The 22,447-nt window shown below is 47.8% G+C and overlaps 1 protein-coding gene across 4 annotated transcripts in view; it reads left to right on the top strand.

Moving 5' to 3' along the window:
- Positions 1-22,447, top strand: part of CCDC12 (coiled-coil domain containing 12) — a 69,629-nt gene that overhangs the window by 10,865 nt on the left and 36,317 nt on the right. The window contains exon 1 of one of the 4 annotated variants that reach the window (XM_017680689.3): positions 16,318-16,483. The exons of the other annotated variants lie outside the window; for them this stretch is intronic. Coding sequence (XP_017536178.1) covers positions 16,445-16,483 — 39 coding nt within the window. The 5' untranslated portion in view covers positions 16,318-16,444. Of the gene's footprint in view, positions 1-16,317; positions 16,484-22,447 lie in introns of those variants that run through there. 4 annotated transcript variants of the gene reach the window in all.

The following is a 22,447-nucleotide window of genomic DNA, read 5'->3' as shown; positions in this document are numbered from 1 at the left end:
GCCTTTGTGGTATGAGAAGTTGGCTGGTAGAATTTCAGTCTTTTGAAATTTACTGAGGCTCTTTTTGTGGCCTAATATTTTGTCTATTCTGGAAAATCTTTCGTGTGCACTTGAGAAGAATGTGTATCCTGCTGCCTTTGGGTGTAGAGTTGTGTAGATGTCTGTTAAGTCCATCTGTTCTAGTGTGTTCAGTGCCTCTGTGTCCTAACTTATTTTCTGTCTGGTTGATCTGTCCTTTGGAGTGAGTGGTGTGTTGAAGTCTACTAGAACAAATCCATTGCATTCTATTTCCTCCTTTAATTCTGTTAGTACTTGTTTCACATATGCTGGTGCTCCTGTGTTGGGTGTATATATATTTATAATGGTTATATCCTCTTGTTGAACTGAGCCCTTCATCATTATGTAATGTCCTTCTTTATCTCTTGTTACTTTCTTTGTTTAGAAGTCTGTTTTGTCTGATACAAGTACTGCAACACCTGTTCTTTTCTCCCTTTTGTTTGCATGAAATATCTTTTTCCATCCCTTGACCTTTAGTCTGTGTATGTCTTTGGGCTTGAGGTGAGTCTCTTGTAACTAGCATATAGATCGGTCTTGCTTTTTTATCTATTCTGTTACTCTGTGTCTTTTGATTGGTGCATTCAGTCCATTTACATTTAGGGTGATTATTGAAAGATATATACTTATTGCCATTGCAGGCGTTTGATTTGTGGTTACCAATGGTTCAAGGGTAGCTTCTTTACTATCTAACTGTCTAACTTAACTCTCTTATTAAGCTATTATAAACACATTCTGATGATTCTTTATTTCTCTCCCTTCTTATTCCTCCTCCTTCATTCTTTATATGTTGCGTGTTTTATTCTGTTGCGTGTACTATTTTGTGTTTCCTTTGACTGCTTTTGTGAGTAGTTGATTTTATTTTTTGCTTTTAGTTAGTATTTGGTCAGTCTTCTTTCTTAGGTGTGATTTTATTTTCTCTGTTGACATCTATTTAGCCTTAAAAGTGCTTCCATCTAGAGCAGTCCCTTTAAAAATACCCTGTAGAACCAACAGAGGTGAGGCTTAGAACGTCACCCCGCTTGTTTTTTTTTTTTTTTCTTTTTTGAGAGGGCATCTCTCATTTATTGATCAAATGGTTGTGAACAACAATAAAATTCTGTATAGGAAACTCAATGAACAATCATTAATCAACCCCAAGCCTAATTCTCAACAGTCACCAATCTTCTGAAGCATAACGAACAAGTTCTTACATGGTGAACAGTGCAAGGGCAGTCATATCACAGAAACTTTTGGTTTTGATCACGCATCATGAACTATAAACAATCAAGTCAGATATGATTATTCGTTTGATTTTTATACTTGGTTTATATGTGAGTCCCACATTTCTCCCTTATCATTATTATTTTTTTAATAAAATGCTGAAGTGGTAGGTAGATGCAAGATAAAGGTAGAAAACATAGTTTAGTGCTGTAAGAGGGCAAATGTAGATGATCAGGTGTGTGCCTATAGACTAAGTATTAATCCAAGCTAGACAAGGGCAACAAAATATCCATAGATGCAGAAGATTTCTCTCAAAACAAGCATCACCTGTTAACAACCATTTGGTCAATAAATATGAGAGATGCCCTTTCAAAAAAAATAAATACACTGTGGAGGTGGTTTGTGGGAGGCAAATTCCCTCAACTTTTGCTTGTCTGGGAATTGTTTAATCCCTCCTTCATATTTAAATGATAATCATGCTGGATACAGTATTCTTGATTCAAGGCCCTTCTGTTTCATTGCATTAAATATATCAAGCCATTCTCTTCTGGCCTATAAGGTTTCTGTTGAGAAGTCTGATGATAGCCTGATGGGTTTTCCTTTGTAGGTGACCTTTTTTCTCTCTCTGGCTGCCTTTAATACTCTGTCCTTGTCTTTGATCTTTGCCATTTTAATTATTATGTGTCTTGGTGTTGTCCTCTTTGGGTCACTTGTTCAGGGAGTTCTGTGGGCCTCCATCATCTGAGAGACTATTTCTTCCCCCAGTTTGGGGAAGGTTTCAGCAATTATTTCTTCAAATACACTTTCTATCCCTTTTTCTCTCTCTTCTTCTTCTGGTACCCCTATAATGCGAATATTGTTCAGTTTGGATTGGTCACACCGTTCTCTTGATATTCTTTCATTCCTGGAGATCCTTTTATCTCTCTCTCCCTCAGCTTCTCTGTATTCCTGTTCTCTGATTTCTATTCCATTAGTGGCCTCTTGCACCTCATCCAGTCTGCTCTTAAGTCCTTCCAGAGATTGTTTTATTTCTTTATTTTCCATCCCTACTTGCTCCTTTAGCTTTTGTATATTTCTCTGCAGGTCCATCAGCATGGCTATGACCTTTATTTTGAATTCTTTTTCAGGAAGATTGGTTAAGTCTATCTCTCCAGGCCCTCTCTTGGGGGTTGTCTGGGTAATTCTGGACTGGACCAAATTCTTCTGCCTTTACATGGTGATAGAGGTAGCTGTAGGCAGGTAGAATGTGTGTCAGCTAGGAGACCAAAGTCCTTTCCTGTTTGCTGGTCACCTTGCCCTTCTCCGCTGCCTGTGTTGGTTACCTGCACTCCTGGAGCAGCCTGCGGGTTAATCCCCTAAGTTACCATGGGCAGGTTCCCCGTCAGCGTCGCCCAGAGCCCTGCGGGGAGTGGCAGGGGCACTGGGATTACTCTCCTGCAAGAGCTGTGCCCCTTTGCGCCTTGCCCCCGTTTCTTCTGCCTGCGCTGGGCAGCTGCGCTCCAGTGTCGGCCTTTAGGTCTGGCCTGGGTGGCTGTGCACTGGGAGGAGATTCTGGGCGAGTGCTGGGTATGCAGCCACTCCTCGGCTGTTCTGCCACCACTGTGGGCATGCGCTGCTGCTCCCCAGCTGCTTGACTGCCATTGTGGGTGCGCGTGGTTGCTCCTGGGCTGCTCCGCCGCCACTGTGGGCACGTGCAGCTGCTCCTGTGCTGCTCAGCCACTCTCCGGCTACTGGGCCGCTGTGTTGGGGGCCGCACCAGCCGGGGTAATGACTAGCAGGCTGTTTATTGCCATAAGGGGCTTCAGAGCTGCCCTGCCGCCCAGGGGGTTAGGGCGCCTGGAGTTCCCCCGGATTCCCAGGTGCTGGGCTGAGTGTGCCAGGATGCTTCCGTCCAGTTGTGAGGCCCCTGTCCCTTTAAGACTTTCAGAAAGCACTCACTTTTCTTTTGTCCCAGGGGAGTTGGTTGTGAGGACCTGCTCTCAGATTTTGCTTTTCCTTTTCTCTAATCTCCAGCACACCATGTAGTGTATGTCTGAGTTCCTGGTGCAAATCACTAGGGCTGGGTATTTAACAGTCCTGGGCTTCCACTCCCTCCCCACTCTGACCCCTTCCCCCAACACCAGGAGCTGGGTTGGGGGGAGCATTCTGCTCCCTCCAGGCTGCGGCTTGTATCTTACCCCCTTCGTGAGATGCTGAGTTCTCCTAGATGTAGATGTAGCCTGGCTGTTGTATTGTATCCACTGGTCTCTCTCTTAGGAATAGTTGTATTTGTTGTATTTTCAAAAATATGTATGGTTTGGGGAGGAGATTTCCACTGCCCTACTCACACCGCCATCTTCGCTCCTCCCAGTCCACAGTTCTTGAGTGACATTTCTGTTGGAGAAAATCCCTGGGAGAAAGACAGTTAAGGGTGTAAAGTTCGAGTTAATTTTCTTCTGTGAGTGGTGAGCTGGGGAGGAAGTATGGCTGTCTGCTGCTAGCAGATAGGAAGCAAGGAGTCTCCTCCCTCAGGGAGGAAGTGGCCCCCCAGTTTCAGTTACGTCCCCCGAGCTGAGGACAAGTTCCCTGTAACACAAACTCTAGGGTGGAATGCTTTCTCAGCCTGCTCTTGCTAATGGAGAGTGCCCATTTGCTCCACAGGGATGCTTCTTGCTGGTCCCCTAGCACTCGGTGGCAGGATCTTCACTGATACCTGCAGTGTGCATGATTTTGCTGAGGGTGTCAGTTTTGGGCATGGAGTTGGTTTCCCTTGTGGTGCAATATTCCTCCCTCCCCTCTGCCCCCACCAAACATAAACCATCAATTTAGTGATAGTTTTGAAGAGTCTGTTTTGAGACTGTTACAGATGGAGACAAGATTAGGGTCATAAGGAGTCCGTATATTAATCATCAGTGAAGCTCAGTTGTTGTACAGCTGGGAAATTTTACATGCCTGACAGGATTTGTGAGGAGGCAAGACAAGAGGTTCAAAGGTGCTGGGGTGCCCAAGGTCAAGGATCTTAAGTGACTCTCCTCGACTCCAGCTCTTGTAAGACCCCTGGGGGAGGGGGCTCTGTGCAGGGTGCCGCAATGCGTGCAGCAGCATCCTGTGGGCCAGCCAGCCCATGCTGATGGCTGGAAAGACCACATACTGCTGGGGGTCTTTCCTGGGAAAGCCAGGCTGTGTGTGGGGATGCTTCATGGGAAGGCAGAGAGGACCTTGGGCTGAGTCGTGGACCATGGGCTTGGGAAGGGAGTATCAAGATAACTGGAAAAGAGTGTTCCAGGGGAGCAGTTCAGAAGTGGGTGGGACATTCAGGGGCACAGAGCGGACTATGGGAGGATGTTCCAGAGGGTTAGACTCCAGTGCTGCAGGAGCCAGGGCTTCCAGCTGGCAGGGCAGCCAGCCTGCCTGGGCACACATTTCTATATTGTATTTGAACCTCGTTGCTTGATGCTCCTCCAGAAGTCCCAGGCTGGGTGAGTAGGTGAACAGTTTGAAGCTGTGTGGATGAAGCTCTGTGGCATCTCTCTTTGATGCTGTCCAGCAGGTCAGTGTGAAGCCACTTTGCCCTTCTCTGACCTCTTATTCAGCAGCCAAATGGATGCTCCTAAAGGTTATAAACGTGGCACAAACACTTGCCCTTCGGCTGCTGGCTTTCCTTAGCATTTGGCCTTCACTGGGGTCTCTTTCTGCCCTGAGACAGAGGCAGACTGGTTGTCCGGTAGGCCAGACCCTCAGGGTTTGGGTGTCACCTCAGCCATGGTCTGGCTGTGAGCTTGTTTGTCCAGCAGCAGCTCTGATTTTCACCCGGCTCTAGGCACCAGAGCAGTGCTGTTCAGTAGATCTCTCCGCAATGATGGCAGTGTTCTGCAAATAATCTCTGCTGTCCAGTACTGCAGCCACGAGCCACATGTGGCTCTTGAGCCCTTGGAATATGGCGCACATGACATTTTATTAACTTTATTCAACTAAATTAATTTACAGTTAAACAGCCACACTTAATGGCAACAGTGTATCTCTGGAGGACTCGCTTCTTACCCAACTTGTAAGAGACCATGTCTCTACCTGAACTGCCATTTATTGAGCACTAAGAGGGTAGGTGGAAACCTAGAGGACCATCAGATCAGCCATGCAGAGCCTTGAGTTAGGGCAGAGGGCTTTGTAGTTGTCAGTCTTCATGGCCAGTGTCTCCAGCAAATATTTAGTCCTGGCCTTCTGTGTGTGCTCCCAGGGGACTTAAATGCTGACAATTCAGGGTGGTCAGTTATGATCTACACTCTTAAGCAATGCACAGTGTGGAGAGTGGGCGCAGTGTCAAGGCAGAGGGGAGTGCATTGATACTTCCTGAACCCAGTGTACCTGGCACTTGGCCAACGTTGGGTGAGGGCAAAAGAGAGCTGGAGAGAAGGGATGGCAAGTGTTGGAGGGAACAGGGAGGAGCAATGGGTGGTCGTGGTGGAGCAGAGCATAGTGTTCTGGGTGTCAGGCCAAACTTGTCCATGATCTGCTCACCTTTCAGGAAGTTGTGTCAATCCTCGCTCCATGTGGCCACATCTCCATGACCACCAGCTTGATCGCTAAGTCAGTTGAGGAGGCTACTGCCTCGTGTTGACAGCCTTTTGCAGGGTGGCAGTCACAACATTTACATGGCAGTTGTGAAGGGATCTCATGACTTGTTCAATCCTGAGGCAGCCGATAGGTATTAGTTTATCCCTATTTAATAGATCATGAAACCTGGGCCTTGACCTTTGAGATGTTTCCAACACTAGATGGTTCCTTAAGCACTGGTCCTGTAGCCCTCTACACCCTTTACCCCAAGTTCTTGGGAATAGGCATCCCCCAGGAGGGGTCTCCTTTCCATCATACACAGAAATTGCTGTCAGGCTGGCTGGTGGGAGATGTGTGATGTAGGAGAGAGTGTGGTTCGGAGCCAGACAGATCTGGTTTAAATCTCAGCTCAAATCTCAGCTCTATTCATCAACTCTGTGGGACCCAAAGCAGATCTTTAAAATTCTGAGCCTCCTTATCCTTGTCTGTAAAATTGAGACATGGTTTCTAACCTCAGCAGGGAGAAAAGAGAAAGATGTCTGAAGTGTCTAGTTCAAGGTTTTGCCCATGGGCCTTTTATACACGTGGTTGTCTGTCCTGTCTCACCTGTCCTGTCTGAAGTGAGAAAGTGTGGGTGGCCCTCCAGCCCTCTTTGCTGGGTGACAGTGGGTGGAGCTGGCCCTGTTGCCAGTGGAAGCAAAGAGGACCTCTTCCTGGTTCCCTGGCTTTACTTAGCCTAGCCCTAATTCTTTGAAGGTGGAATTCATTTTTAGTGCAAAGTGTTAAATTAACAAAAAAGTGAATTTACAGAGCTGCAGCCAAGATGGGGTGTATAGTTTATGTACTTCCCAAGGACTAACCATCTTTCCTTAGTTTTGTTCACACCCCGAGGTCTTGGAGGAAATGACAGGGAAAAGTTTGTGGGTGGGAGGTTTGGGATTTCCATCACAGATACCTGTTGATGAACCAGTATTGAAACTTTGGGTTGAGTCATTGTCCCTTTGGAGGGCCTTGACTTACTCATGTGTGAAATGAAAATGTTGGATCAGTCAAAGTCCCACCTACCTGTGCATCCAGATCACCTGTGAGGTCAATTTGCAGTCTTTTCTCTGCCCCAACCCCAGATCCTGTTGAAATCTTTATATAGAGTCTAGAATCTTTGCACTTTTAAAGTTCCTCAGATGATTCTGATAATGGCATTTTTCTGGACATCTCTCATCACCCTCATGACAGTCTCCCTTGACAAAAGTAGTAGAACCCCTCCTTTCCCTGGGGCATTAGCTGTTCAACCTGGCTGTGGGAACTCTGCAGCCAGCTACCAAACAAGTATTTATTGAGCAGCAGCTGTGTGTGAGGCTCTGGAGATCCAGCTTGTGAAGGAGTCTGCCTCCTTGCCTCAGGGGTTTCCCTGGGAGGGTAGTCTGGAGTTCGGGAGGGCTCTGGTGGGGGTGTGTAGGGGAAGGGCTGCGCAGCTGCTCTAGGAAGGGTGGGGAGGCCTCTCTGAGTGGAATTTGAGATGGGAGACCGGGGAAAGGCATGGGAGGCGAAGGTCCAGGGAAGAGCGTTTCAGGCTGAGCAGAGAACTAGCTCAGCTTGTTGAGGGCCAGAAAGAATACCTCCATGGCGGGAGTGGAGTGAAGCATTGGGGCGAGGTGGGGATGAGAGTCGAGAGGCTTTGGGAAGCCAGCCACAGTGGCTAGACCACACTCTGCGAGTGATGGGGAGCTGTTGGAGGCCTGAGTGCCATGCCCTGCTCCTACTCCGTGTGGCCATATAGGGGGAGGCTAATGCTTTAGCTCAGGTGTGCGGACGTCCTGACAGACGAGTGGGCTCTGGGGTGAGTGAGCAGGGTGGATGGTGGTACCTGTCCTAGAGGATAAGCACAGGGGAGAGTGGTTCTGAAGGGGGGAATCAGGAGTCTGGTTTTGGCCACATTAGGCCTGTCGTGACTATTATTAGACATATAAGTGGAGAAAGACTGTCAAGCAGGCATCTGGCAGGGAAAGAGATACTTGTGTAGGTTAAATTTGAAGCCCTGAGCCTAGGTGAGGTCCCCTGGGTACAGAGTTTAGACAGCCCAGAGGGAGCACTGGGGAAACAGTGTCCAGGAGCTTGCCCTAGAGGGGTTCAGGAGGAGTTAGGCAGAGGAAATGGACAAGGAGGGGACAGTGAGGCTGTAAGTCCGGGAAGAGGAAATCCTGGGGCAAAAAGCCGGTTCATTGCTTACAAACTGCAGTCCAGGGCCGTCTCTGTCCTCGGCTCTGGAAGAAGCAAGCCAGCCAGCCAGCCCCTCCCTTTAACCTCTCAGGTTCAGACAGGCCCTCGGTTCCCCAGGTAGTTACCCATTGAGGTGGAGATGAACCTCTCTCCTCCCCTGAGGATATGCAAATGCGCTAAAGCCAGGCGAAATATTCTGGAAATGTTACAATTTTTCGCACAGGGGCTTACAGCAACCAGGTGAGAATGGCAGTGGGTCTGGGCAGGACAAGGTGGTAGACTTTGCTCTTTCAGGGAAGTGTGTGTTGGGAGGAGGCATCGTGGGGATCAGGCCAGCTGGGTTGGGGTACAGGGTGGCAGCCACAGCCTCCCTCTGCTTGGGCTCCTCTTGCCACTCCTCCAAAGCTTTGCTGGACCCCACCTATGGGACCAATCTCTCAGGAGAGGTAGCACCAGGCTGAGGCAATGCCCTGTGGCTTTGCTCTTTGGGCTGGTCCAGTCTCTTGGAGCTGGCAGCCTTCCTGGGTCCTCACTTTCTGTCCCAGCTCCATCCCTACAGGTGGCCGAATGCTGCCTCCGAGTCAGGCTGGTGGCTGCTCTCTTGGTTCCCTGCACTGGGGTTGCCTGGACAGATGGTTTTTGCCACATTGCTCTGCCGCTTTGCTGACTTTGGGACCAATAGATAAATAAGTCTCTTCATTTTCCTGAGCTTATGCTTCTTCAACTGGAAGATGGCCACAGTAACCCCTGCCTGCCAGGATGAAGATGAAGCGAGATGGTGTGTGCAAAAAGGAGTTGAGAAATGGTCGAGTGTGTATGTGCTATTACTCTTCCTGTTGTACTCATGTTTTACCCTAGTGAGTTCCCCCTTATTTCATAGATGTGACAGCAGAGACCCAGACAGGTTATGGGACTGTACATAGACACACAGGGCCTACACCCCGGTCACCCCTCTGGAGATGGGAGCCTACAGCCTCATAGCTGAGTGTCGTGGTGCTCTGCCCTGGGAGTGGAATTGGTGCTGGCTCTCCTGTGGAGCTGTTCAGGGAGGGGCTGCAGGGAAGAGAATGAGACCTTCTGTCAGCTTGGCCTGATATCCTGGGAGAAACCAATGGCCTCTTGCCACTCCTCCAAGGCTTTGCTGGACCCCACCTGCGGGACTGATCTCTCAGGAGAGGTAGCACCAGGCTGAGGCAATGCCTGACATCCTGGGAGAAACCAATGGCCTGGGCACGGGGTGAACCTCTGAGTTTCCCTGGAAGTGTAGGGCTCCTTGAGGCAGATGCAAGGCTGTTCTAAGTCCTTCGTGTTTTAGCTCACTTGGTGGCTGAGGCAGCTTCATGTAGCAGAAGGAGCTCTGGGCAGAAAGCCACAAGACAAGGTCCCTCTTTCTTACTCTGCCACTGACACAGTTTGGGCCTCAGTTTCCCTTTGGTTGACTTATGTGGCATTACAATATGTAACCAGGTGTTCAAGAGCCCTCAGCGATGGGAGACAGGAAACGAAAGCAATCTTGAGATTCAAGCTGGATTTTAATCTGTTAATTTTTGAAACAAAGGAATTTTTGTGATCTTGATGGTGAATCCCTTAGTTGCTTCACCAATGTCCTAGAGTCAGGGACAAGTGGTCAGGAGTGCTTCTCTCTTAGTGTCCAAGTAGCTGTCTTCTGTCAGGGGCTCTCAGATAGTCTCTTTAGACTTTAATGATTTATTTTTGGTTTATAAATGGGTTTAAGTTTTTCTGATTTTAACTCCATAGTGCCATTGAAAAAAAACTTATAGTTGTAGTATATTATACATAGACAAAAGTACATGAATTAGCTCATTAATTTTCACTAAGTGAACACACACGTGTAATCAGCCACTCAGATCAAGAGCCATGTCAGCATCTCAGAATCCCTCCGTGCTCCCTGCCCAGGTGCATGTACCCCTGCAGTCATTACTTGGGACTTCTAACACCATAGGTTGGCTCTCCTTACTTTTGAACCTCCTGTACATGAAATCATACAGTATATACTCTTGTATCTGGCTTTCATTCATTATTATGTTTGTGAGCTATTGGGTATGGTATTAGCACATTCTTATTTCTATACAGTAGTCCATTGTTAGAATGTAGTGTACCACATTGTATCCAATATACCAAATTACTTGATTTTCCAGCTGGAGCTATTATGGATTATTACTGTGTCTTGTACATGTCTTGGTGAATGTATGTACATACATCCACTGGGTATATGCCTAAGTCACAGGGTATGTATAAGGTAGATACTGCCAAACTGCATCTAAAATGACTACCCCATGTTATACCCCCCATGTTACACTCCCACTTGCAGTGTATGAGAGACCCTCTAACACTCGCCAGGTATGGTTAGTCTTTATTCTTGTCAGCCTTGCTGGTAGAAGTGTACTGGTATCCCTTTGTGTTTTAAATTTGCATTTCCTTCCTAACTAATGAAGGTGAGTACATTTTCATGTGTCCATGTGACATACCTGTTCAAGCCTTTTGCTCTCCCCCTTTTTATTGGATTCCCTGACACTTTTTCCTATTGATTTCTAGGAGTTACTCAAATACTAGGTGAGTCCTTTATTCTCTATACGAATTGAGATTCTCTCTCTTCTTTCCCTTGGCCTTGAATTTTGCTACTTAAAACTGCATTCCTCGACGAACCAGGGTTCTTAATGTTAATGTAGTCCAATTTATCCATTTTTTCCCTTAATACCTCCTGTGGTTTGTTTAAGGAAATAGTTGCATACTCTGGGGTCATGGTGATGTTCTTTTATGTTATATTCTAGAAGTTGTATTGTTTTAATTTTTACCTTTAGATCTCCAATCCATCTGGAATTTATTTTTGCATGGTGTGCATATAGGGATTGTGATTATTTTTTCCCCATATGGGTATCAGTGATTTAGCACTGTTTATTTTTTGGCATTTGTTTTTTAGAAAGGAGATCATTTCCTTGTGGGATGGCATGTACTACTATCCTCCCATAGCACAGCATCTAATTTTTTTTTTAAATGTTACTAAGTCCCAGTTCATGCCAGCCCCTCACAGAGAGGCAGCTCCTTAAAAGCAAGCAACACTCATAAACTTATTTTAACAAAGCATTCAGATAGTTTCTGAGTGCCCAATGGCAGTGGCAGTACTGGTATTCTGTGTCCCCTGACTCTGAACCTCTTAGGCTTTGTGCACCAGAGGAGGACTTATATGGACTCATAGGGAGGTCAGGGACCCCCAAAGCTGCTTGGGCCTGCTGTCCACACTCTTTCCGTGCTCTGGACCAACTGACTAGGGGTATTCTGACTAGGAGTGTGAGTTGCCTGAAACTATGGTTTCAAAGCCAGTTGTTTCAAACTCAGGTGTATGTTTTAAATTGACCTAGACTGTGACAGCAGATATTTGGACCAGGATATGGTTGAATTGTAGTACTAGGAATTGTAATATAGAATTGAAATGCAATTTGTGTTCTTGTTTCTGGGGAAGATGTCCCCCATGTTTCCTCTTGGGATATTGAAGAACACCTCCCCCAAACCCACATCCTTCCCTGGCCCACCTTTAACACGTGTACACACACCCAACAGTATACAACCCATGCCCTCCGACCCCCTCCCACTCCCCTGTATACATTGCACCCGACACTCCTCCCACTTCCTGCCCCATGAATCCCCCTGTACACCCCCCATAAAAGCACCCTCACTCCCACAATCCATACACATCCTATACATCTTAAAAACACCACCCTCAGTCCCCCAAGCACCTCCCTCCATATCCACACACCCCCATCCTCTCAACACCCACCCCCAACACACCCTAAGCAGCTGGGAGGGACTTAGCATTTCTAAGCTGTTGCAGGGATCTGGGAGACCCCCGGCAGAGTTTGGTGTGGCTTGGTCAGGTCTGGCCCTCTTTCTTCAGGGCCTTCCCTTGATCCCTGGTGCCCTGGCTTCTCCACAGTTTGGTCCAGAGGGAAGCAAAAGCTTGTACTGTTGAAAGAATTCAAAGGGGAAATGCAGTTGCTGTGGTAACCAGATGCCCTGTAGGGAGTAAAACCCACACCTCAGGGCTGTTTTGATTCAGGGTTCTGAAGAGCTACTCTGTCTAGAGAAAATGTGAGTGGCTGCAGCAGAAGAAACATTTGTCCTTTCAGGGATAGCAACACCCCCCCCCACCCAGGCATTGTGTTCAGGGCAAGGTACCCTAGATTTCTTGCAGGCTAATTTGAATCCTAAAGAAAAGCACCTGTGTTTGAAACCTAGGCGAGGAAGCCATTTGGTGAAAGCAGAACTTTCTTGCCCTGGGTCTCGCAGTCCACAACTACTCAGGGAGCCTGGGTGAGTGCTCGGCTCCTTGGACAAAGAGTAAGGTGCTGAGCCCTTGTGCACCTGGCTGTCAGTGCTTTCATGGGAGGGCCTGCTGTGTGCTGTGCCCTATGAAGGGCTTGAGGACTATGGTCTGGAGGCCGACTGGGCCCCAGTGGGGAGACAAACCAGTGAATCACCAGTCATAATAATGTGCACTGTGAGGGGTATGAGCTCTGAGCATCCTGGGGGGAGGGCTTGCAGCAGCAGGGTGGGGGTGACACTTGAACGGTAGCTTTCATGGAGGAGGGAGCTTTTGAGCCCCATGCAAGTCCTTTTATCCTGCACTGTCTTACTGGTTGGCTTATGGGTCAGGTCCCCATTTGGGCTGTGTGGCCCATGGCCCATGCTGCATATCTTGAAAGGCACTGAGGAGGGATCGAGTGGAGGGCTTGGAGGGGTGATAGCTCTTTGGAGGCATAGAAGGAGAGGAGGGGGCAGGAGGGGAACAGGCAGGTATGGAGGTGGTCTGAATTTAGGAAGACCGTCTGTGGAAGCCCCGTCCTCCCCCAGTTTCTCCACATACTGTGGCTGAGTGTGTTCTGACTTGAGTCCATGTTCTCTGCATGCATGTAGCGTCTGCCCCTCTAAACTGTGGTCAGCTCAAGGGCAAGGGCTGGGTCGTCGTCTGGATGACCCTGGTGGCCACTCTGGGGTAACTGCGGAAGGGCCCTCTAAGTTGTGGGTAATGGTGGCAGCCCTTGTGTGGAGGGCAGAGGCCAGAGTGTCTGGGCTACGCGGCAGATGGCACCTCCTGATGGAGGACTTCCTGTGCCATCACCCAGGTTGCCTCGTTTAATGCCCCTCTGCAGTTGAGGACAGCGCAGCTCTGAGAGGTGAAAGAACCGCCCTGGCTCCCAGATCCGTCTTGTTAGCGCTGGGCTTTCTTCCCTGCATGCGGTTCTTCTTCTCAGCCTTTCAGCCCAGCACATGGTTAAAAAAAAATAGGTTTGGGTTCCAAAGGAAATATGTGTAGGTGAAGATTAAAAAACCTTGCTTAAGCAATATTTTCCCCCACAAATAAATGTGCTAGTGCTGACTTGTAGTTTATATTTGGTTTTAATTAAGATTTTATCACTTGTAGATCACACCAAAGAGGAGACAAGTGTCTTACCTTTACTTCTCCTCAGACTGTGACACTCTGAGAAGCAGCTGATCAGAGGTTAAAATAGCTTCTAGTCTCCTAGGAGCTTCAGCTTTGTTGCTCTGTAAACCTCCAATTTGGCCTGCAAATTGACTTGTAAAGAACTTGCTTTTCAAACTTAGGTGACAGTGGTGGGGCCTTGTACATTTCATGTTCAGCCCCATGTTAGGATGGAGGAATGCAAGATGGACCCTAGGCCAGGGGAGTGCCTTGGTTTGCCTGCATCAGTGATCAGCCTTTGTGGTGGACTTGGAGGAGATGCTGGGGCCGAGGCCACAGAATACTTTATGTCCTGAGCGCACAGCTTCTCCATTTGCAAAGTGGGCATCAGAACCTTTGCCCTGCTTGTATTCCAACGTCTCCCTGTGGATTGGATAAGCTGTGAATCTAAGACAACTTTGAGCCCTTATAGTGCTGCACATACTTTGGTAGGAGCTTGTTGCTATAAATGGTCATGTGTAGCCAGGGTATTTAGCTGCAAGCAACAGAAACGTTTTCTGGCTGGGTTGTATGTTTAAAAAAAAGAGCCAGCTTTGGAGATGTGCAGCCAAAAGAAGCCCACATACACCAGGAAAAATGGCCAAGTGAGGAAACCTGCTGGGCACTGCAGCTTGCTCTGCTGCTGCAGCAGCCCTGGGATCAAGCCTTCCCAAGAAACAGAGGGGCACAGGCCCTGGGCAGCCCATTCTGTGGCTTGGGAACTCAGGTTCAGCCACCTTGCACCATGGTGCCGGGCAGTGTCATAAAATAGACCAGTCAACTTGAAGTCAAGTCTAGCCCTTCTCATGGTGCACACTTTACTCCATCTGTCATGGCCTTCCATATGCTTATGATGTATGGGAGATTTCTATGTTTCTTCTCATCCTACCTGCTGTCTGTCCAGCCTATCCTGGTGACCACAGTAGACACTCAGGCAGTTTGGCATGGCCTCACACAGATCACCTCCTCCTCTGGGTCAGCTTTGTTCCTCTTAACGGTGGGTCCTTGGTGACCCAGGAGTGGACAGGCTCTTGGAACATTAGGTAGCCAGGTCTTACCCTGGAATATTCTTGATGTGGTGGATTCTATTTATAACACGTTCTGTGGGCCGCTGGATGTAGTTCGTCATGTACCGGATCTTGTCTGAGGCCTTTGCAGCCGTAACAGTTTGTGGTTTTCTTTTGTCATTTGGTGGGAATGGACATGGTCACACCTCTGGCTATTGTGCAGAAAGCACACCGAGGCCTTGGGGCTCTTTATTTGAAAGAGTTTTCAAAGCATGATGCCTTCAGAAAACCTCAGTTTAAATGCTGACCACTCTTATTAGCTGTGAGCCACTGAGCAAGTCCCTTAGTTGTTCTGAACCTCATCATGTGGATGGGATGGGAGAACACCTGATCCCAGAGATAGCTGTGGGGGCAGGGCCCTGGGTTGCCTGAGAGCGAGGTGTGGCAGCTTTGGGGGTGCCGCCCACACTGCGCGGCTGGAAGGGGCTGCCCCTCCAGAGCGGCAGCTGCCATCCACCACCTTGGGGTAGGAAGGTGGCTCCCTTGACTCATATCCAGCTTTTATTTCAGTGGCCTCAACAGTGACCCTTGCCCTTCCTTTCTGGCCCTTTCTTAATGTTCTTATAAATACCACTAATCCCGTTTTTGCCACCCTCCTGCCAGTTATTTGTGGGCTTCTCAGTGCTTGGGGCTAAACCATGTGCAGGCCTGTGCCTGCTGGCTCCTCCTTCACAGTGTGCCTCGAGTGGGTCCGCCCTTTCCCCAGACAGGGCGCTGTCCCTCAGTCGCCCCATCCGGCTCTCCCCGCCTACCCGCTCTGCGCAGGCTGCCCTCCCGGAGCGCTCAGGTTTCATCCTGTCCTCAGCTGCCAGACACTCAGCATTCCCATAGCACCCACAGGTCACTGTACTCACCTTGGACCTGCTGTCTGGCGACTATCCATTCACCTGTCTGCTTCCCCTCTCACCTGCTCCTCAGCTCCCTGAGGTATCAGTCATGTCTTAGTCACCTTTTTTGTCTGCCAAGTGACAGGACTCAGAGACACCGTAAAGAATTGAGTGATGAAATGAGGCAACTGGATAGGTACGAGGATTTAGGAGTTGGCTGGGCTGAGATTTTTCCCAGGGAAAAGCAGACTTGCCCTTGAGTCTAGGGCTTTATTAAAAGTCTCTGTGTGTGAAGTCTGTTAAGACAATTAAGTTTCTAAAGTCTGTTCGGGCACAGACTACGGGTGCTTTGACACCTATCCACATGGACAAGAGCTGTGCATTTTCGTTGGTCACAGGCTTTGAATAAGCCAGTGGTGTGATGTGGATAACAGGAGCCTTGATGTGGCCCTGCTGGCATCTGGCAGGAATCTGTTTGGGGGACCCAACAGTGCTGTGAACAGACACATAGGCCTAGGGTATGTGTGCCGGTGGAAGAGTCATTTTCAGGGGCCACTCACTGGGGTTTTCAGACCCTTGCTACTTCCATCGGATCCAAGGATGGTGAACACACAGTAAGTAGGCTTCCTCTTCCTTCTGGGTCTCAGTCTGAGAATCCCACCCACCAGCCAGAGTTCATTTGCAAAGGGAAAGCCTGTTTGCTCTTCAGCTTGACAGATCTGGACAGGCTCAGAAACCAGCTGTGTGTCCTCAGGACCAAAGATTCTGAGTGGCTGCTCCATTCCTGAGAACTGAGCAGGTGGGCCCCCATGCCATGCCGGGTGACTTGGGCTGTCCGCTGTGAGGCGATGGGAACGGGCTCTGGGCCAGTTCCCCAGTGCCACATGAGACAGGCTCATGCTGGGGCAGGGCACTTCTGAGTTTCATGGGCCTTATCATTTGCCTTTGGGATTTGCTTGCTTCATCTGTGAATTTACCATGGTGAGGAAGTCCTGGTGGTTGTGAGTTCTGCTTTCTGGCGGAGGCGACGTTTTCCCCCTTCAAGAAAAGAGAAATGGTGGGACAGGATGAGAGAGTCGGGAGGTCACCCCATCATTCACCATCAGGTAATTTCTTAACTGAAGTTTTTGCCTTGAATGAGGGAGATGTTTGTCCTGATTGCAGGGTGTGCAGCCTGCAGTGTAGCTGCGGGTTTGGCTGCTGGGTCCAGTCCCAGGCTGCAGAGTAACACGGGTGTGTGCAGGCCTCCGTCTGCCCTTCTCTTCCCTAGCAGTTGCTGTTGTTGGGTGTATGTTTTTGTTTAAGCTTGAGAAGGGTCTGTATCAGGCCTGAGGGCCAGCCATGGTTTCTGCTTTCCCCATGAGCCAGGAGAAGGTCAGAAGAGCCGGTTAAGGGTAAGAGTACAGTCAAGACAGTGAACCATGGCAGCAGAGTTCCTCTAGCCACTTTTGTTTTTAAATCATTATTGACATCGATTAACATTTATATGATTTAATAAACACCATTTAATGTTATGAAATCCTTTTAACAACAGCAGTAAAGGAAGTAGAAAAGACATCACTCACACCTGTGTTGTGGGAGCCTGTGAGGTCTCAGGACAGTGCGCCTATGGTGTTGGCTGTGGTCCCCCCATGGTTAGAAGCCTTGGTGCTGCCCCTCAGCACCCCGTATGTTCTGTCTTGATGCTGCCCATCAGCCTGCTGTTACTGACCCCTCCAACCTACCCATACCTGGCAGGCTGGACTTCCCTGAGGACTCTAGGTCTCCCTGCTATGAGAAACACAGCTGTGCATACTTACACACATTGCTCTTTTATCTCCTTGTGATGCTTGCCTAGGATTGGAGCTCCTGCCCAGAAATGGCCATATCTGGGGGTCCAGATGAGTTGGTCACATTTCTCTGAAATGATACCAGGAGTAGCTATTGTGATGTGATGCTGAAGTGCTGTTAGACACCAGTGCGACAGCCTGTGTGTTCAAGGTGGGGGACTGGAGTAGGGCCAGAGCAGAGGGCTGTGCTCTATGGGGGAGACCATCTTGGCTTAAGGCCCACCCTACGTGTTGGGCCCTGGCAACCCTCAGCTGTGTGACTCTGCGTCTTACACAGCTGCACTAGGCCTCCCGTTTTGCTCATCTGTAAATGGAGACAAGCAGTGCTGACCTTATTGGATTTTTATGATGATTAATTAAATAATATTTCAATTAATTAAACAGTCGATTGCTTGGCATACTGTGAAATACAGAACAGCAATGAATAACAATTAGGTCTAGCTCCACCCCCCTCCCCCCAGCCCAGGCCACCTCCTACTAGGAAGTCTAATTTTACAGCAACTAATTAGATTTGATCTTTACCATACTCATAAGAAGGGGGCACAGGAGGAATTTTTGCCTTCACTCTATAGGACAGAAGCAGGGGTGAAGGAAATTGTCAGAGGGGAGGATAGAACAGACAGCTAACAGGTGAACAGGCAGGTGGGTGTAGCCATGGGGACCTGGGGTTCGGGTTGTCTGTGTCCCCAAACTGATGGAAAGAACACAGGGTCTGGTACACACACAGCTGAGTCAGGTGTCCCTGTGCCTCAGTCCCTGCATCTGTGAGGCAGGCCTAGTGATATATGGCGTATGTGTGTTGTTGGGAAGCTCAGACCATGTATAGGAGGAGAACCTAGCCTCCAAGGCGGTGGTGTGTCTCCTGCCTCCCTCGGTTTGTTCATGCATTCATTTGCTATTGGTCCAGCTGCTCTTTGCAATGTGCCAGGTGCTGGGGAACAGTGATGGACAGGCCATTCGGAGTTTCTAATCTAGGATGGAACACAGATGACAAACAGAATCTCACACAGGCAAATCCAGGTAAAGTTCAATGTCTGGGACAGTTATTAGCAGGCCTGCTTGGGAAGAAAGCCCTTCTGCTAAAAATGGGTTTAACCTTTGGCCTGCACAGCCAGGGAAAGGGCTGAAACTCACCAACTGTCTTAAGCTGTCTTCAGCTGCTGTGGAGTTTCATGGTGGGTGCAGAAGTAGGGCTTCTGTGGGGAAGCCACACAGACGTGCCTGTTTATATAGCCTGCTGCCTTTTGTCACTCATCCTTGAGGGAATCAGGTCATTCTTAATTTGAGCCTCAACTTTAAAAATTAAAAGCTAGTCATCTATAGAAACTTGGCAAAAAATAGAGAAGCACTATCAGAAAAGGATAACACATAACAGTAACATTTTAAAAATGTCAAATATAGATCAGTTTCTCTGCTAGTTGGTCTAACAGTAATGGGCCTCCATTCCCCGGCCTGGATCTGGGCCCTGGCTTCTAAGTACCTGTTAAGTCTGTTGTGGTTCCTGGAACTTAGGTGGGTCTCCACTTTCTTGGGTTTTGGTTTTTTTTGTCGGGAAAGATCAGGGCAGAGGGTGGTGGGAGCAGAGATAGAGGGAATGTCTGATTCCGCAGGAGGATGTGGCTAGCCAGGGCTCAAATCAGGTCCCTCGCTGATGAATTGCAGAACTCAGAACACGCCAGGATGCCAGCAGGCTGTTTCCCACAGGACGTGCATGTGGGGTCCTGCACCAGGCGGTGGGCAAGTTACCTTGCTTAATCCTCAAAGCTCCTACTGAAGCAGCACCAGCCTCACCTTAGTAGGGGAGGAAACAGCCTCAGAGAGGTCCTGCAGTTTGCCCACGGTCCCAACACTGGTAAGATTTTTTTTTTTTTTTTAGAGTTCATTTAAAAACACATTTTCTATGAACAATTTCAAACATATAGAAGTTGAATAGCATAATGAATTTGTATATATCCCCCACCCACATTTATTATTTATCAACATATTGCCACAAATGCTTCATCTAACCCTTAATAAACTTTTCCTGAAGTACTTTAAAGCAAATCTCTAACATGATACTCCTAAATTCTTTACATCTCTAAAAAGAAGATCATTATCCATCTATAGCATCAGTCATTAATAGCTATTCCATATTTAGATTTCCCTAAATGTCTGTATACATTTGGTTAGAATCAGGATCCAACAAAATACATATTATGGTCAGTTGTATTTCTTTTATTTTAGTTATTTATTTATTTATTTATTTATTTATTTATTTATTTATTTATTTATTTATTTATTTATTTTGAGAGGGCATCTCTCATATTTATTGATCAAATGGTTGTTAACAACAATAAAATTCAGTATAGGGGGGTCAACGCTCAATGTACAATCATTAATCCATCTCAAGCCTAATTCTCGTCAGTCTCCAATCTTCTGAAGCATAACAAACAAGTTCTTACATGGTGAACAAATTCTTACATAGTGAATAAATTCTTACATGGTGAACAGTACAAGGGCATTCATCACAGAAACTTTCGGTTTTGATCATGCATTATGACCTATAAACAATCAGGTCAAATATGAATATTCGTTTGATTTTGTACTTGATTTATATGTTGATCCCACATTTCTCCTATTATTATTATTATTTTTATTTTTAATAAAATGCTGAAGTGGTAGGTAGATGCAAGATAAAGGTAGAAAACATAGTTTAGTGCTGTAAGAGGGCAAATGTAGATGATCAACACTGGTAAGATTTACCTCCTGCCTGCCTGCCCAGTCCTGCTGCCCCTGCTTCCTCCTCCTCCAGGAGGGGCCTGGTGGGAGTTTGGAGCCTTACCTGGCTGCCCAGGAGCTGGTCCAGGCTGGGCATGTGTAAAGGAAAGCAGGGGTGGAGAGACGCAGGACTCATCTTTGTCCTGCACTCTGTGCGACCTTCCAAGGGTTCTTTCCTGCTGGGGATGTGGGGCAGGAGGAAGGGTCCTCTCAAGCCTGTGACACGCACAGTGCTCGCTGTTCCTTCTGTTGCCCTTCACCCACCTCTACCCCCACCCAGCCATTACAGTGCAGGGCACAGTGGGACCATCTCTGGAGAGCCTCCCCAGATGCCTCCCTGGCCACCCAAAGAGCAGCCCTGTATGTGCTGGTGAGACCTTTCTTTCCCTCCTCCGGGTCATGACCCTTATGAGAATCCAAAAAGCTGTGGATCCTTACTCCAGGAAAATGAGTCTTTTCTTACCTGACGAGTTGTGTGTGTCTGATCATTGACCATGAAATCTTGTCCATGGACCCGGGCTGAGCCCCCAGTCTGGTCTGTGAACACTAGGTGTCTGAGTTTTTTTTTTTTTTTTTTATATTGAAGGGTAGTTGACACACAGTATTACATTAGTTTCAGGTGTACAACACAGTGATTCAACATTTGTAAAGATGATAATTCTAGTTACCAGCTATCACCATACAAAGTTGTTATAATATTTTGACTATATTCCTTATGCTATACATTACATCCTGGTTACTTATTTATTTTACAATTGGAAGTCTGTACTTTTTGTTTGTTTGTTTTTTGTTTTTTGTTTTTTGAGAGGGCATCTCTCATATTTATTGATCAAATGGTTGTTAACAACAATAAAATTCTGTATAGGGGAGTCAATGCTCAATGCATAATCATTAATCCACCCCAAGCCTAATTTTCATCAGTCTCCAATCTTCTAAAGCATAATGAACAAGTTCTTACATGGAGAACAAATTCTTACATAGTGAATAAGTTACATGGTGAACAGTACAAGCGCAGTCATCACAGAAACTTTCGGTTTTGATCATGCATTGTGAACTATAAACAATCAGGTCAAATATGAATATTCTTTTGATTTTTATACTTTATATGTGGATACCACATTTCTCTCTTTATTATTATTATTTTTAATAAAATGCTGAAGTGGTAGGTAGATGCAAGATGAAGGTAGAAGACATAGTTTAGTGTTGTAAGAGAGCAAATGTCGATGATCAGGTGTGTGCCTGTAGACAAAGTGTTGATCCAAGCTAGACAAGGGCAAGGTGTCTGAGTTTTTGCTCCTCAGTACGCACATGGAGTACCTAGCTCAAGGGAGCCAGTCAGCATTTCTTGACTTATAGTGTGCTGGAGGGGTTATCTGCCACCTCCTTTGAGCACGGCTGGTTTCTCAGTTGTGCTTGTGGCAAGAAAGGAACCAGACCTGGCTTGGGGCCAGCTCCCCATGCTCATCCACCACACGCTGGGGCAAGGTCATATGTTGGGCCTGACGTGCTGTTGCCTGGATGGTGGGGCCACTCCTGCATCTGCCAGAGGGTGAGCCCTCTTTTCTGCTGCTGAGGACACCTTGACAGGCGCTGGACCCTTGGCTATTGTCTGCACCAACCTTTGGCAGATTCTAGGCATCAGGCCTTAACCTTAATCTGCCTGAAAGCTGCCACACCCTTTCTTTTTGTCCTCTAAGTGCCACTACCTTTTTTGTCAGAGGCGCCTTCATTCTCCCAGTGAGGCAGTCAGATCCTTGGTTGTCTCTGACTCTGCCCTGGCCCCCAGGTACTCAGGCACCCCTTGTTCTGTCCCAGTACCACTGACCTAGTTCCGGCTGTCATCTGCAGCCCTGTCTCCAGCTTCCTTACTGCTCTCCATCTGCAGCTCCTGGCCCTTTGTCCTCTCTCTGTGCACGAGCCTTTAGGGAAGCAGTGACTGGGCTCCTGGGTGTCAGTGCCCACCCTTCCCTGCTAAACTCTCTGAGTTGGGTTCTTGGTGAGGCACTGAGTAGGGAATCAGGTCTGTCCCGCTGCACAGCTTGTCTGACACATCTGACATCTTTGTGAAGCAGATGTTATAACCCCCATCTGCTCCCAGGATTTCAGAGAATGTGAAGTGAGAACGATGAAGTGAAAGCTGTTCATGACCCCTGCAGACGTGGCCCCATGCCTGCTTCCCTTCCTGCCCTGGCCCACTTCCTCCTTGCTCCTTCAGGGTCTGCTGCCTCTTTCACCCAGATTGCAGGCTTTTCTTCTTCCTTGCTGGTCATTTCATCCTTGTACTCATGCTGTAATGTCAGCATGATAGTCCTTGTTGTCACAGATGAGGAAACTGAGGTCAGACCGGCCAAATAAGTTGCCCAAGGTCATACAGCAGGGTGAAATGGAGCTGGGCCTGCCGGTTGGGTTCTGGCCCAGACTGTGCTGTAGCTGCTGTAGACAATGCCAGGCCCTGGGTGCAGACCGGTAAGAGGCATCTGCTCA

The sequence above is a fragment of the Manis javanica genome, chromosome 3 (assembly GCF_040802235.1).
Source record: "Manis javanica isolate MJ-LG chromosome 3, MJ_LKY, whole genome shotgun sequence".
Taxonomy (NCBI): domain Eukaryota; kingdom Metazoa; phylum Chordata; class Mammalia; order Pholidota; family Manidae; genus Manis; species Manis javanica.
The sequence above is the reverse complement of the archived record's forward strand: the minus strand, read 5'-3'. Positions and strand labels throughout refer to the sequence as shown.